At 39.6% G+C, this 11,383-nt stretch overlaps 5 protein-coding genes across 5 annotated transcripts; 3 read left to right on the top strand and 2 right to left on the bottom strand.

Moving 5' to 3' along the window:
- Positions 1-1,115: 1,115 nt before the first annotated feature.
- LOC310960014 (hemoglobin subunit beta-like) lies at positions 1,116-1,927 on the top strand. Its single transcript, XM_083931588.1, has 3 exons — positions 1,116-1,249; positions 1,377-1,599; positions 1,704-1,927. Exons 1-3 carry the CDS (start codon positions 1,158-1,160, stop codon positions 1,830-1,832), a joined length of 444 nt encoding a protein of 147 aa, XP_083787714.1. The 5' UTR covers positions 1,116-1,157; the 3' UTR covers positions 1,833-1,927.
- Positions 1,928-3,426: 1,499 nt separating this feature from the next.
- LOC310960016 (hemoglobin subunit alpha-1-like) lies at positions 3,427-4,232 on the bottom strand. The gene is made up of 3 exons (XM_083931590.1): positions 4,128-4,232; positions 3,827-4,034; positions 3,427-3,628 (listed from the first exon to the last, which is right to left on the bottom strand). Exons 1-3 carry the CDS (start codon positions 4,220-4,222, stop codon positions 3,500-3,502), a joined length of 432 nt encoding a protein of 143 aa, XP_083787716.1. The 5' UTR covers positions 4,223-4,232; the 3' UTR covers positions 3,427-3,499.
- A 2,179-nt stretch (positions 4,233-6,411) lies between these two features.
- LOC310960015 (hemoglobin subunit beta-like) lies at positions 6,412-7,242 on the top strand. Its single transcript, XM_083931589.1, has 3 exons — positions 6,412-6,557; positions 6,696-6,918; positions 7,023-7,242. The coding sequence occupies exons 1-3, from the start codon at positions 6,466-6,468 to the stop codon at positions 7,149-7,151; spliced, it is 444 nt and encodes a 147-aa protein (XP_083787715.1). The 5' UTR covers positions 6,412-6,465; the 3' UTR covers positions 7,152-7,242.
- An 865-nt stretch (positions 7,243-8,107) lies between these two features.
- On the bottom strand, positions 8,108-8,783 carry LOC310959528 (hemoglobin subunit alpha-1-like). Its single transcript, XM_083930903.1, has 3 exons — positions 8,680-8,783; positions 8,393-8,600; positions 8,108-8,252 (listed from the first exon to the last, which is right to left on the bottom strand). Exons 1-3 carry the CDS (start codon positions 8,775-8,777, stop codon positions 8,124-8,126), a joined length of 435 nt encoding a protein of 144 aa, XP_083787029.1. The 5' UTR covers positions 8,778-8,783; the 3' UTR covers positions 8,108-8,123.
- A 1,468-nt stretch (positions 8,784-10,251) lies between these two features.
- Positions 10,252-11,053, top strand: LOC310960183 (hemoglobin subunit beta-like). The gene is made up of 3 exons (XM_083931806.1): positions 10,252-10,372; positions 10,513-10,735; positions 10,840-11,053. The coding sequence occupies exons 1-3, from the start codon at positions 10,281-10,283 to the stop codon at positions 10,966-10,968; spliced, it is 444 nt and encodes a 147-aa protein (XP_083787932.1). The 5' UTR covers positions 10,252-10,280; the 3' UTR covers positions 10,969-11,053.
- The last annotated feature ends 330 nt before the right edge of the window (positions 11,054-11,383 follow it).

Raw genomic sequence — 11,383 nt, 5'->3', positions numbered from 1 at the left:
AGAGGAGTTCGCCCTCACAAATACTGAGATTAATAAAAGAAACCTTGCTCATTTTAAATCAATTGTATCAAGAAAATGCTATTATACGTAATAAAATGGATAACTCTAAACGTATAACTCATAAATTAAAGACATTAGATCATGTAGGCCTATCACTATGAACTATGAAAACTATGACCCACACAGAGAAGATTTTATCGTTTTTAAACAGTGGCTTTTCGTAAAAATCATACAATATCTGGTAGTTTTAACTTTACGGTGCACGCGCTCCCGCAAGGTGCAAGCAGGTAAAGTAAGGTAGCCTACTTCCGTCCTTTCATTAAATTAAAAATACAGGGTTCTTGAGAAGTGCAGAAGTATCAGCGTACAAATATAGCCAAAAGTACAAAAGTAAAGGTAACCTACTCATTCTGAAATTACCCATTTCAGGCTCACGCATAGGCTATTATGTTATTGGATTATAATTATTGATTAGTTCATGTTTTCATCACTTTAGCCCACTTTATAGCCTACTGTTTGTGAACTGTTTGAGCTTGTGAACGCCACAGTCTTGGGTTAAATCTAGATCTAAAACTTCATAGTTCATATTTAACCCTTTCTAGAAGAAGACACTTAAGTGAAGTACAATCACCTAAAATTGTTCTCCATTAAAGTATGTCACTTCCAGTGGAGTAAAAGGCTACTGACGAAAATATTATCAAATAGAAAGCTGCTCTGGTGCCTCTATAGCTGGGCATATATAGGAATACTGTAGCCAGTATTGTAGAAATTGTACACTAGAAGTATCTGAACTGTAAAACTGTTCATTTTCATATCATGGAATCGAATCGGAGCGCGTCCTTAGGCCCAAACAGACAGCTGTCAACCCTTGGGCTGTGTCCCTTAAGTTGTTTCTGATCATGTTATGTGGCCTAATTACAGAACATAGCCAGCAATATTTATTTCCTCAACTTCGGGCATAATCTAAGAATTGCAGATTATTCAGTTCCTTATCACTTTTGCAAATCCGTAATACTTGGTCAGCCCTCTTCCCCACTTCATCCAATGATCGGGGTGGATTCCAATCATATATTTTGGGAGGAGTGAGACGATTCTTTAAAAAGTTGCATCTTCTACTGACCAACACTGACAAGTGGAACAAATCTAGAACCGGCAAAATGGTTGAATGGACAGATTTCGAGCGCGCCACCATCGCGGACGTCTTCTCCAAGTTAAACTATGAGGTCGTGGGCCCTGCAGCTCTTGCCAGGTGAGACTTTGCAGTTTAACATTTCTTATATTTAAGGACTATTATTATTTTCGCCTCGTCTACTGATGCACAAGTGTCCATTTCCTCCCCCAACCCTGTAACACTGATGTTTTCCGTGTTCCGTCAGGTGTCTGATCGTCTACCCCTGGACTCAGAGGTATTTCGGCAAATTTGGAAACCTCTACAACGCCGCAGCTATCATGGGAAATCCGGAGATTGCAAAACACGGAAACACTATCATCCACGGTCTGGACCGGGCTGTGCAGAACATGGACAACATCAAGGCAATCTATGCCGACCTGAGCGTGCTGCACTCCGAGAAACTGCACGTGGATCCCGACAATTTCAGGGTAAATTTGTGAAACTTATGTAACTTTTGATATTCATAATCAACGATTATTCAAGAAACAACCTTCCACGTTGCTGATGTTTTCTGATGCTTGTTGTGTTGCAGCTCCTGTCAGACTGTCTGACCATTGTGGTTGCTGGTCAGATGGGCGCAGCCTTCACTGGTGAAGTCCAGGCAGCTTTCCAGAAGTTCCTGGCCGTGGTGGTGTCCTCCCTGGGAAAGCAGTACCATTAGAGAGCTGCAACAGAAGACCATCACATGCTGATCATGAAAAGCTCTTTTTTGTCGTGTCCAAAGGCTTAAATAAATAAAACGAGCATGTTTAACAAGTTTGTCTCCGTTTGTGTAAATGTATGGTAGCAGGACGATGTAAAACTGGTATTGTAAAAGACTGTCTTTCAAATTGAAGATCTATATTTATCTTGGTAAATCGTACAAAATGATATAGTATATAGTAAATGATATAGTAGCTATACACAACACATAATGTGTTGTTTTATCATCATAATATGTTATTGTAACATTTCTCTCTGAAATTACAATATTCAAAGAAAATCACAAACATCTCACGCCCTGTATAGCCACCACTCTACTTTGTGTGTTGTTTGTTCTGTCTCCCTATCTGTAAAGCCTCTATAAATTATAATCAGGGATGACCGTGATGGATTTTTAAGGGCAGATGCCGACTTTTTTTTTCATCCACCTTAGCCGATGGCCGATACAGACTGCCGATTTTCTTGAGCTGATATTGTGAGCCAATACTTGTTTTGCTCCCTCAATTTACATCGTAAAAATTACACATTGATGATAACAAATGTCACAGTCTCAATTCTAAAAAGGAACATTTATTGAACTTAAAAAAATGCGTCTCCAGCAACACGGAGCTGCCTGAGGACGCCTGTCCGTAAATAATGCTGGGGGAAAAAACTATCCGTGAACGCAGCAGCCTGATTCAGCAAATACCATACACCTAAAAAACTTCAATATCGGCCGGCCATGTATCGGTCTGTCACTAATTATAATACGATTATTTAATATATTAATTAGTATTAGACAATAATAATAATAATAATAATAATAATAATAAGGCATCATTAACACTTTGAAAATCACCGTTCTGCATATTTTTATTTGTGATATTGCAACTTGCAGCTTTGACTAAAAAAAACGTAAAGCATTAAACAGTAGTACGTAGAAGATATACTCAGGGTATTTTTGGTTGTAATAGTAGTAATAGAAGTAATAGAGATGCATTAACTCGTGCTCTTCAGTTTTACATGTGCAAACTCTGTACGTGTGGCACTGAATGTTTTAGGGTCCAAAGCCCTCCAGACCTGTCAGGACGCCTGGGACAGTTCTGCTCTCTGTCCCCAGAGTCAGAACTAAACATAGAGAAGCAGCGTTTAGTTATTACGCACCGCATTGAACAAAACTGCAGAAGTCGCTGCAACTCTCAGTTCTTTTAAACCAAGGCAGAAAACGTTGGTGTTTGACGCTGTCTTTTATTAAATCAAATCATTATTCATTTCTTACACTGTCCTGTAACTTTTATTCTTGCATGTTCATGAATGTTTTTGGTTGCTTTTTAATGCTGTAAGTCGTTAGCCCTTCTTCATAAACAACTAGTCCTTTAATGTTGCTTTAGATGTTATACGAAAGACCACACCCTTTGAATTTGGCTCCAGCATTGTATAAGCCTAATGGGTTGTTAGTTGGAATGTCGTTGACCTGCATTATTCCAACTGAAATACTGAAGTGTTGACGTTTTGATCTGTTTCTGCACGATACAAATTCACTCCAACACAAAAAAGTTTAATTGCATGTGATCTTTATTTCATCCAGACACAGAGAGAGAGAGAGTATTCAAACCCCCCTGTCCGACATCTTCTCGTGTTTGCAGTTTATCTGTATTTCTCCGCCAGGGCACGAGCCAGAGCAGCCAGGAACTTGTCCAGAGACACATGGACCTCAGCGGTGAATTCTTTGGGGAACATGATGGCCATGACCACAAGGATGTTGTGAGAGAGAATCTGTGAAAAGAGGATAATGGAATTGAACCAGTCCTAACATGTAGCCCACATAATTACCCTAGCTTTTAAGGCCCAACAACAGTAGAGTGCCAAGAGCATTCTTTTAATTTCAGTCTTGAAAATAAGACTGATGTTCATCTTTCTCCTCTGCTCTATCTCCTCCAAAGCCATGTGGCCATCATCATCAGTCAAATCTACCTTGAAGTTGGCAGGGTCCACTCGCAGAGTGAAGGCATGCAGCTCACTGAGGCCCTGAAGACCCGTATTCAGGTCGTCGATTTTGCTCACAGCATCTGCAACTCCATTCATCACGGTCTTTCCGTGCTCTTTCACCTGGGCAGAGCCAGGGCTCAAGTCCTTCCAGTGGCTGAAGTAAGTCTTGGTCTGCGGGTACACCACCAGCATCCTGGTTGAACAAGAATGTGAGTACGCGAAAAGAACGGATGAAAAATGAACAGGTATTGTAGGAGCAGGTGAGTCAGTTTGGGCTCATATTTACCTGGCCAGAGCATCAGCGCCGATGTCAGCCGATCTGCTGGACACTTTAGCCCAGAAGGCTTTGACAGCGTCCTTGTCCTTACCATTGAGACTCATCTTGCCTATTTGTTCTTTTGAATGCCTACCAGAACAAACGGGTTTTTTCTTTATACGAAACGGGGCATGGGCACACCCGGGCCACCTCCAAGATAGGCTGCATGCATTTGGACGGATTCCAAATGATATGTTGCAGCTTGCAAGAGATAAACTTCTCACGATGGCTCTGAATACTAGTTTGAAATACACGACCACACGTTAGAATACTATGAGATAATAATAAGACATGTTCACATTGTCCTCACTCATGAAACCCAATACATTAATTACGTTTAATGCGCATATGTGAGCCGTAGACAAAGGTGTATTTCAACAACAATTGCTGTGGGGTTCTCTTTCTAAGAAGAGCCATCTGTCCATCATTACGGGATTGAATTCACCCCCACATCCCCGACTTAAGTCATTAATCTATTTCCAAAACCTACTGCGAGACCAAAGGTGTGACTATTGGGGCTTGCGTCACGAGTATTTGTAAACCGTGTAAATGTCCTCCTGTAGAGAACCACTTGACTGTCCCACAGTCTTTTCCATGTGGAATGATATATGAAAATACAATATACATAATGCATTATTCATATACAATAAAATAACTTACAAACGGCTCCTACAAAGTAAAGGGTGGTGAATAAACGTAGCGGTAGTTTATAATGCCCTCTATTGGATGATTTGACATAATTCAATTAGTCATCTGAATTAAGGTGGAACTAAAACATGAATGTCCTGTTGTGAAATGACTTCAAAATGTCCATCAACACTTCCGCACTATAGAGTGAGGGGAGATTATATATTCTATAAATGTATGCACGCTTTATTAGCGAAAATAGAGTGAATTAATATTTTAATAATGACATTAAATGTGAACGCGTTTGAAATAAATCGTCGTTCCCTTAAAGACCCCAGGGGGTCTCCAAAACCCAGATTACAAAAACCCATTAAAGTAGCTATATCAAAAAATGTCAAAGCTGCAACTTCTTTCACCTTTTGACCACATATTGACATTGTTGCAAATAAATGCAAACTGAATCCTTAAGCAATCACTCAGGATTGAAGAGATATTTAACTTGTTTTATCCTATCAGGTTTAAAAGTCCAGGGGCAGACGCCCATGTCGGTGTGAGGGATAATTGTTCTTTTGCATGCAGAGTTTTTGCATCGTGAACACATTTATCAGACCCTACATGCTTAAGATGAGTCTGAACCATACACTATTAAAAAGCCCATTAAAATCCAACCTAAACTAAAAACAAATGGATAATAATGTGCAAAGCTATGGACAGCGGCTAGTGCTGAGTGTGGTCCAGACTTACTCTTTACGTGTCCTGGGATAACCTTTGTCATGATTTTACACTAAAAATCAAATTGAATTGGCGTGTTTATGAACAAGACTACCTCAGTGGGCAATTATTTAACAGAAAAGATCTACTGAACTATACTGTATATCATTGTTTTCTAACAGGGTAACCATTTACAAACATATGAATGAATGAATGAATGCTTTATTTCAAACATGCATACATACTATAGGTTTTCTTACTTCCTGTGTATCCTGTTTTTTTTCTGTTTTTTGTTTTTTAATACGCTCAACAAAACAAACAATAACCAACAAACAATACAATAACCGCTTGTGTAAAAATAAATAAAAGACAAGTTTGGCAAAAAGTGAGAACCCTAATGTTTGTCATCCCCCTCTTCTTCCGCGTACCTTGTAAACACCATCCGTTTGTACTGTTGTTTGAATTTGCTCATGGTTGGACATTGTCTGAGCTCCTCCGCTCGTCTGTTCCACAGTTTCACTCCACATATTGAAATGCAAAAGGTTTTTAAAGTTGAGCGTGCATACATATGTTTTAGATTCAGTTCCCCCCTCAGATTATAATATAATATAATATAATATAAAATACATAACTATATCCTGAGCTTGAACTTATTATGTGTGCAAAATCATATCATCCTAGCCATATCTATTTCAATTTTTATTTCATACTGCACAATTTAGAACAAAAACATGAATAGTATATTGATATAGGACAAACGGACATCATTGATTTGAACCATCAACTCTAAATCCAGTTTTGTCGAGAACATTCTAGGCGGTGCACATGCCCTTATCCAAAATACTTGGCCAGCCCACCGCCCATCCAATCACATGCTTTTGGGAGGAGAGCAGACTGCTTTAAAAGCAGCATCTGGTGCCGGAGAGCACAGGATCTTCTGACCCACACAGGAAAATCTAGAGCCGGCAAAATGGTTGCATGGACAGACTTCGAGCGCGCCACCATCGCGGACATCTTCTCCAAGTTGAAGTATGAGACCGTGGGCCCTGCTGTTCTTGCCAGGTGAGTCTTTGCAATTTTGCACTTCTTTAATTTAAGGATTATTTTTAATGAAGTTACTGATTCACAAGAGTCCATTTCCGTGGCACACAGAATTCCTCCCCCAACCCTGTAACACTGATGTTTTCTGTGTTCCGTCAGGTGTCTGATCGTCTACCCCTGGACTCAGAGGTATTTCGGCAACTTTGGAAACCTCTACAACGCCGCAGCTATCTCTGGAAATCCAATGATTGCAAAACACGGAACAACTATCCTCCACGGTCTGGACCGGGCTGTGAAGAACATGGACAACATCAAGGACACCTATGCTGAGCTGAGCGTGCTGCACTCCGAGAAACTGCACGTGGATCCCGACAATTTCAAGGTAAACTTGTGAAACTTGTGTAAATCTTTTTATTTAGATTCAACGATTATTTGAGAAACAACCTTCCACGTTGCTGATGTTTTCTGATGCTTGTTGTGTTGCAGCTCCTGTCAGACTGTCTGACCATTGTGGTCGCTGCTGAGATGGGCTCAGCCTTCACTGGGGAAGTCCAGGCAGCTTTCCAGAAGTTCCTGGCCGTGGTGGTGTCCTCCCTGGGAAGGCAGTACCATTAGAGAGCTGCAACAGAAGATCATCACATGCTGATCATGAAAAGCTCTTTGTTTTTGATTCAAAAGAAAATAAAACAAGAAGCAAATCTAACAAGCTCTTCGTCTATGATGATGTTTGTCTATTCTCTTCCACAAAAAAGCAATACACATACTTCTACAATTTAATAGTAATGATAATAATAACAACAATAACAGTAATAGCAGCTTTACTTATTATATTGCATGGTATTGGATCAATTAGAAAATGAAATATAAGGCCTGAGTATTATTTAAGTCGAAATATTATTGCAGTTTATGTTTTGAAAATATGAAAACAACTACAACAACAACATCAATATTGATAATAATATTAATAACAATCGTGATAATAATAATATTTGGATGAATTCGACCTAAAAATCTATTTAAAACTTATAGGAGATATCGAGTTACAACATATTATATTTTATACGAAGTATTACTATAGGTTATGTTTTTCGAAAATAAACTACTACTTGCCTATTTGTAATAGTTTATATTTATGTCAATAATAAATATACATACATACATGCGCACACGCACATAGCCTTGGCTACATATCTGAGTATTAGTTGCGCGATTCTGCACAAAGTTGAGGCCCAGGTTATTTTATGCAAATGAGCTGCCTCGAGCGCTTTTCAGTGTCCAGTCCAATTTAGTTAATAACCAGAGAGAATCATAAAGATGACCATTTTTTTTTAATAAAAGAAGAACCTGTAGAAATCATTTAGTAAACTGATGAGATTCTAACAAGTTTAGTTTGATGCCATTAAATTAAAATAAAAGGAACAACCCTGCTGTTCTTGTTGAACAGACTTCAACTACAGCTCTGACTTTTGAAGTGCACCAACATAATAAAAAAATCATCACACAGGAGTTTTTTTTGTTTGCATTTAATTTTATTTATTTTATGCAGAGTAAACTCATGCTGCATTCTCCGTCATCTTCTCCTGCTGTTTATCTGTATTTCTCAGCCAGGGCCAGAGCCAGAGCAGCCAGGAACTTGTCCAGAGACACATGGACCTCAGCGGTGAATTCGCTGGGGAACATGATGGCCATGACCACAAGGATGTTGTGAGAGAGAATCTGTGAACAGAAGACAATCACACAGATGTTACATATATGGAGAAAGACGTGTTGCAGGTCTGAAAACCTCTCAGCTAGTTTGGGAAACACTTCATGTACATTTCAGGCTATTGTCTGTTTTTATCAGTTTGGCTGTGCACCTTGAAGTTGGCAGGATCCACACGCAGAGTGAAGGCATGCAGCTCGCTGAGGTTCAGGAGACCTGCTTTCAGGTCGTCGATTTTGGTCACAGCATCTGCAACCCCATTCATCACAGTTATTCCGTGCTTCTTCACACTGGGAGAGGTGGGGCTCTGGTCTTTCCAGTGGGAGAAGTAAGTCTTGGTCTGCGGGTACACTGTCAGCATCCTGGGGAAACAAAATGTGTGTGAGTGTGTGTACAATTGAATCAATAAATTTTACATTAGTCAGCTATGATCATATTTACCTGGCAAGAGCATCGCAGCCAATAGCATCAGACTGTCCAGCCACTTTAGCCCAGAAGGCTCTGACCCGGTCCTTGTCCTTTTGAGTGAGAGTTGTCATCTTGACTTTGCCTGACTATTGCTGACTGAAAGCCCAAACAGCTGGCTTTTTATGCTTGAAACAAAGCGCGGGCACACCCGGGACCACCTCCAAGATAGGCTGCATAAGGTCCACGTGATGGGTGGCAGTTTGTTTGAGATAAGAAAAAAAATATCCTTCCACTGTTACTCTGGAACCAAACCTAACATTGTCATTGTCAGCAATGATCACGGGCAAAATATGTTTTTCAGATATAATATTTCAGACACGATTATATTAGTGCAGATAAATGCATTAGGCAGCTATTTCCATAAACAATTTGATGGGTTTTGCAAAATTTCACGAGTCACTCCAGAGCTACTCACTACCCCAAAATGAAAGCAATACAATGGTTCATTTCAGTGTCTGACTGCAGTTATTATCATCTTGTGTTCAAAATGTTCAAACATGCAGAAACCAAACAGGCCAAATTCAATTTTAAGGTCTGCAATCAAGTAATATTAATAATTATAATTAGATTTGTTGAAAACCTTCCAACATGGGGTCATTTTCTGTTTCTATTTCTGTCATGTGTTGTGTCTCTAAGGCTTATCTAACCCACTACACTGTGGCTGTCAGGGCGGACCCACGCAAAAGAAACAACAGATAAGAAGGGTTTTCACTGTAGTTCAGCTGATATTGAGTGTAGTCTAAGTTGCACTCTGCTGCCTTTCATAATAGGAAATTGGCAGTCAATTAAAACCAAATGAGAAGAGTAATTGTTTTAGGGCTAAAGGATTTAGCATGTCGATAGAGTTAGGAGCTTACTATTGTTTCATTGATAGTCATGTGCAGAGCTATGGACAGCGCCTAGTGCTGAAATGAGGTCTGAACCATAGAGTGGTCTAGAATTACTCTACATGTTTAGTGCCCTAAGATAACTTTCGTCATGATTTGACACCATACATCCAATTGCATTGGCATGCTTGTGAATGAAACTACATCAGTGGGTGAAGATTTAACAAAAAAATATCAAACAATATATCATTATTTGACATCCATTGACATCCATTTACAAAGAATACATTATTATGAAACGTTCTGAACAAAAACAACGCATTTACCTAGATGTCCAGCAATTAAAGAACAACAAAATATATTCATCACTATATCCTGGGTTTGAAATGATTATGTCTGCAAAATCACATCCTCCTTGCCAATCATTCATACATTTATATCCATTTACATTCTTATTTCAAACTGTACAATTTAGAACAAACATAAATATGAATTGTATGTTGACAGTGGACAAACGGACATCATTGAGTTGAACCATTACCTCTGAACTAGTATTTCTGTGGAGAACATTCGAGGCGGTGCACATGCCCTTATCATGGCTGCAGATCCATAAGACAATACTTGGCCAGCCCACCGCCCATCCAATCACATGCTTTTGGGAGGAGAGCAGACTGCTTTAAAAGCAGCATCTGGTGCCGGAGAGCACAGGATCTTCTGACCCACACAGGAAAATCTAGAGCCGACAAAATGGTTGAATGGACAGACTTCGAGCGCGCCACCATCGCGGACATCTTCTCCAAGTTGAACTATGAGGCCGTGGGCCCTGCTGTTCTTGCCAGGTGAGTCTTTGCAATTTTGCATTTCTCATATTTTTAAGGATCATTTTTAATGAAGTTACTGATGCACAAGTGTCCATTTCCGTGGCACACAGAATTCCTCCCCCAACCCTGTAACACTGATGTTTTCTGTGTTCCGTCAGGTGTCTGATCGTCTACCCCTGGACTCAGAGGTATTTCGGCAACTTTGGAAACCTCTACAACGCCGCAGCTATCTCTGGAAATCCAATGATTGCAAAACACGGAACAACTATCCTCCACGGTCTGGACCGGGCTGTGAAGAACATGGACAACATCAAGGACACCTATGCTGAGCTGAGCGTGCTGCACTCCGAGAAACTGCACGTGGACCCCGACAATTTCAAGGTAAACTTGTGAAACTTGTGTAAATCTTTTTATTTAGATTCAACGATTATTTGAGAAACAACCTTCCACGTTTCTGATGTTTTCTGATGCTTGTTTTGTTGCAGCTCCTGTCAGACTGTCTGACCATTGTGGTCGCTGCTGAGATGGGCTCAGCCTTCACTGGGGAAGTCCAGGCAGCTTTCCAGAAGTTCCTGGCCGTGGTGGTGTCCTCCCTGGGAAGGCAGTACCATTAGAGAGCTGCAACAGAAGACCATCACATGCTGATCATGAAAAGCTCTTTGTTTTTGATTCAAAAGAAAATAAAACAAGAAGCAAATCTAACAAGCTCTTCGTCTATGATGATGTTCAAAATAAATGATATTATGACAATACATAAAACCACAGTGAGTTTTTACAACACTCTAGTTTATAGAGGAACAAAAGGTAAAATGTGAAAAATGATAATACATACTTATAACATGATATCAACATGTTTAATTCTGCATTCTCTAATCTATTAGTGTGTATTTGGTCATCGAAGCATGGCTGAAAATGCAAGCTATTATTTAGAAGTAGTATTAAATGAAGTATATTTTTATCATACAAATATTTCTACAAATTAATAATAATACATTTTTACAAACTAATAATAATAATCATAATAATAGC

Source organism: Echiichthys vipera (assembly GCF_963691815.1).
Source record: "Echiichthys vipera genome assembly, chromosome: 17".
Taxonomy (NCBI): Eukaryota; Metazoa; Chordata; class Actinopteri; order Perciformes; family Trachinidae; genus Echiichthys; species Echiichthys vipera.
Note: the sequence above shows the minus strand (reverse complement) of the source record. Positions and strands in the feature narration are given on the sequence as shown.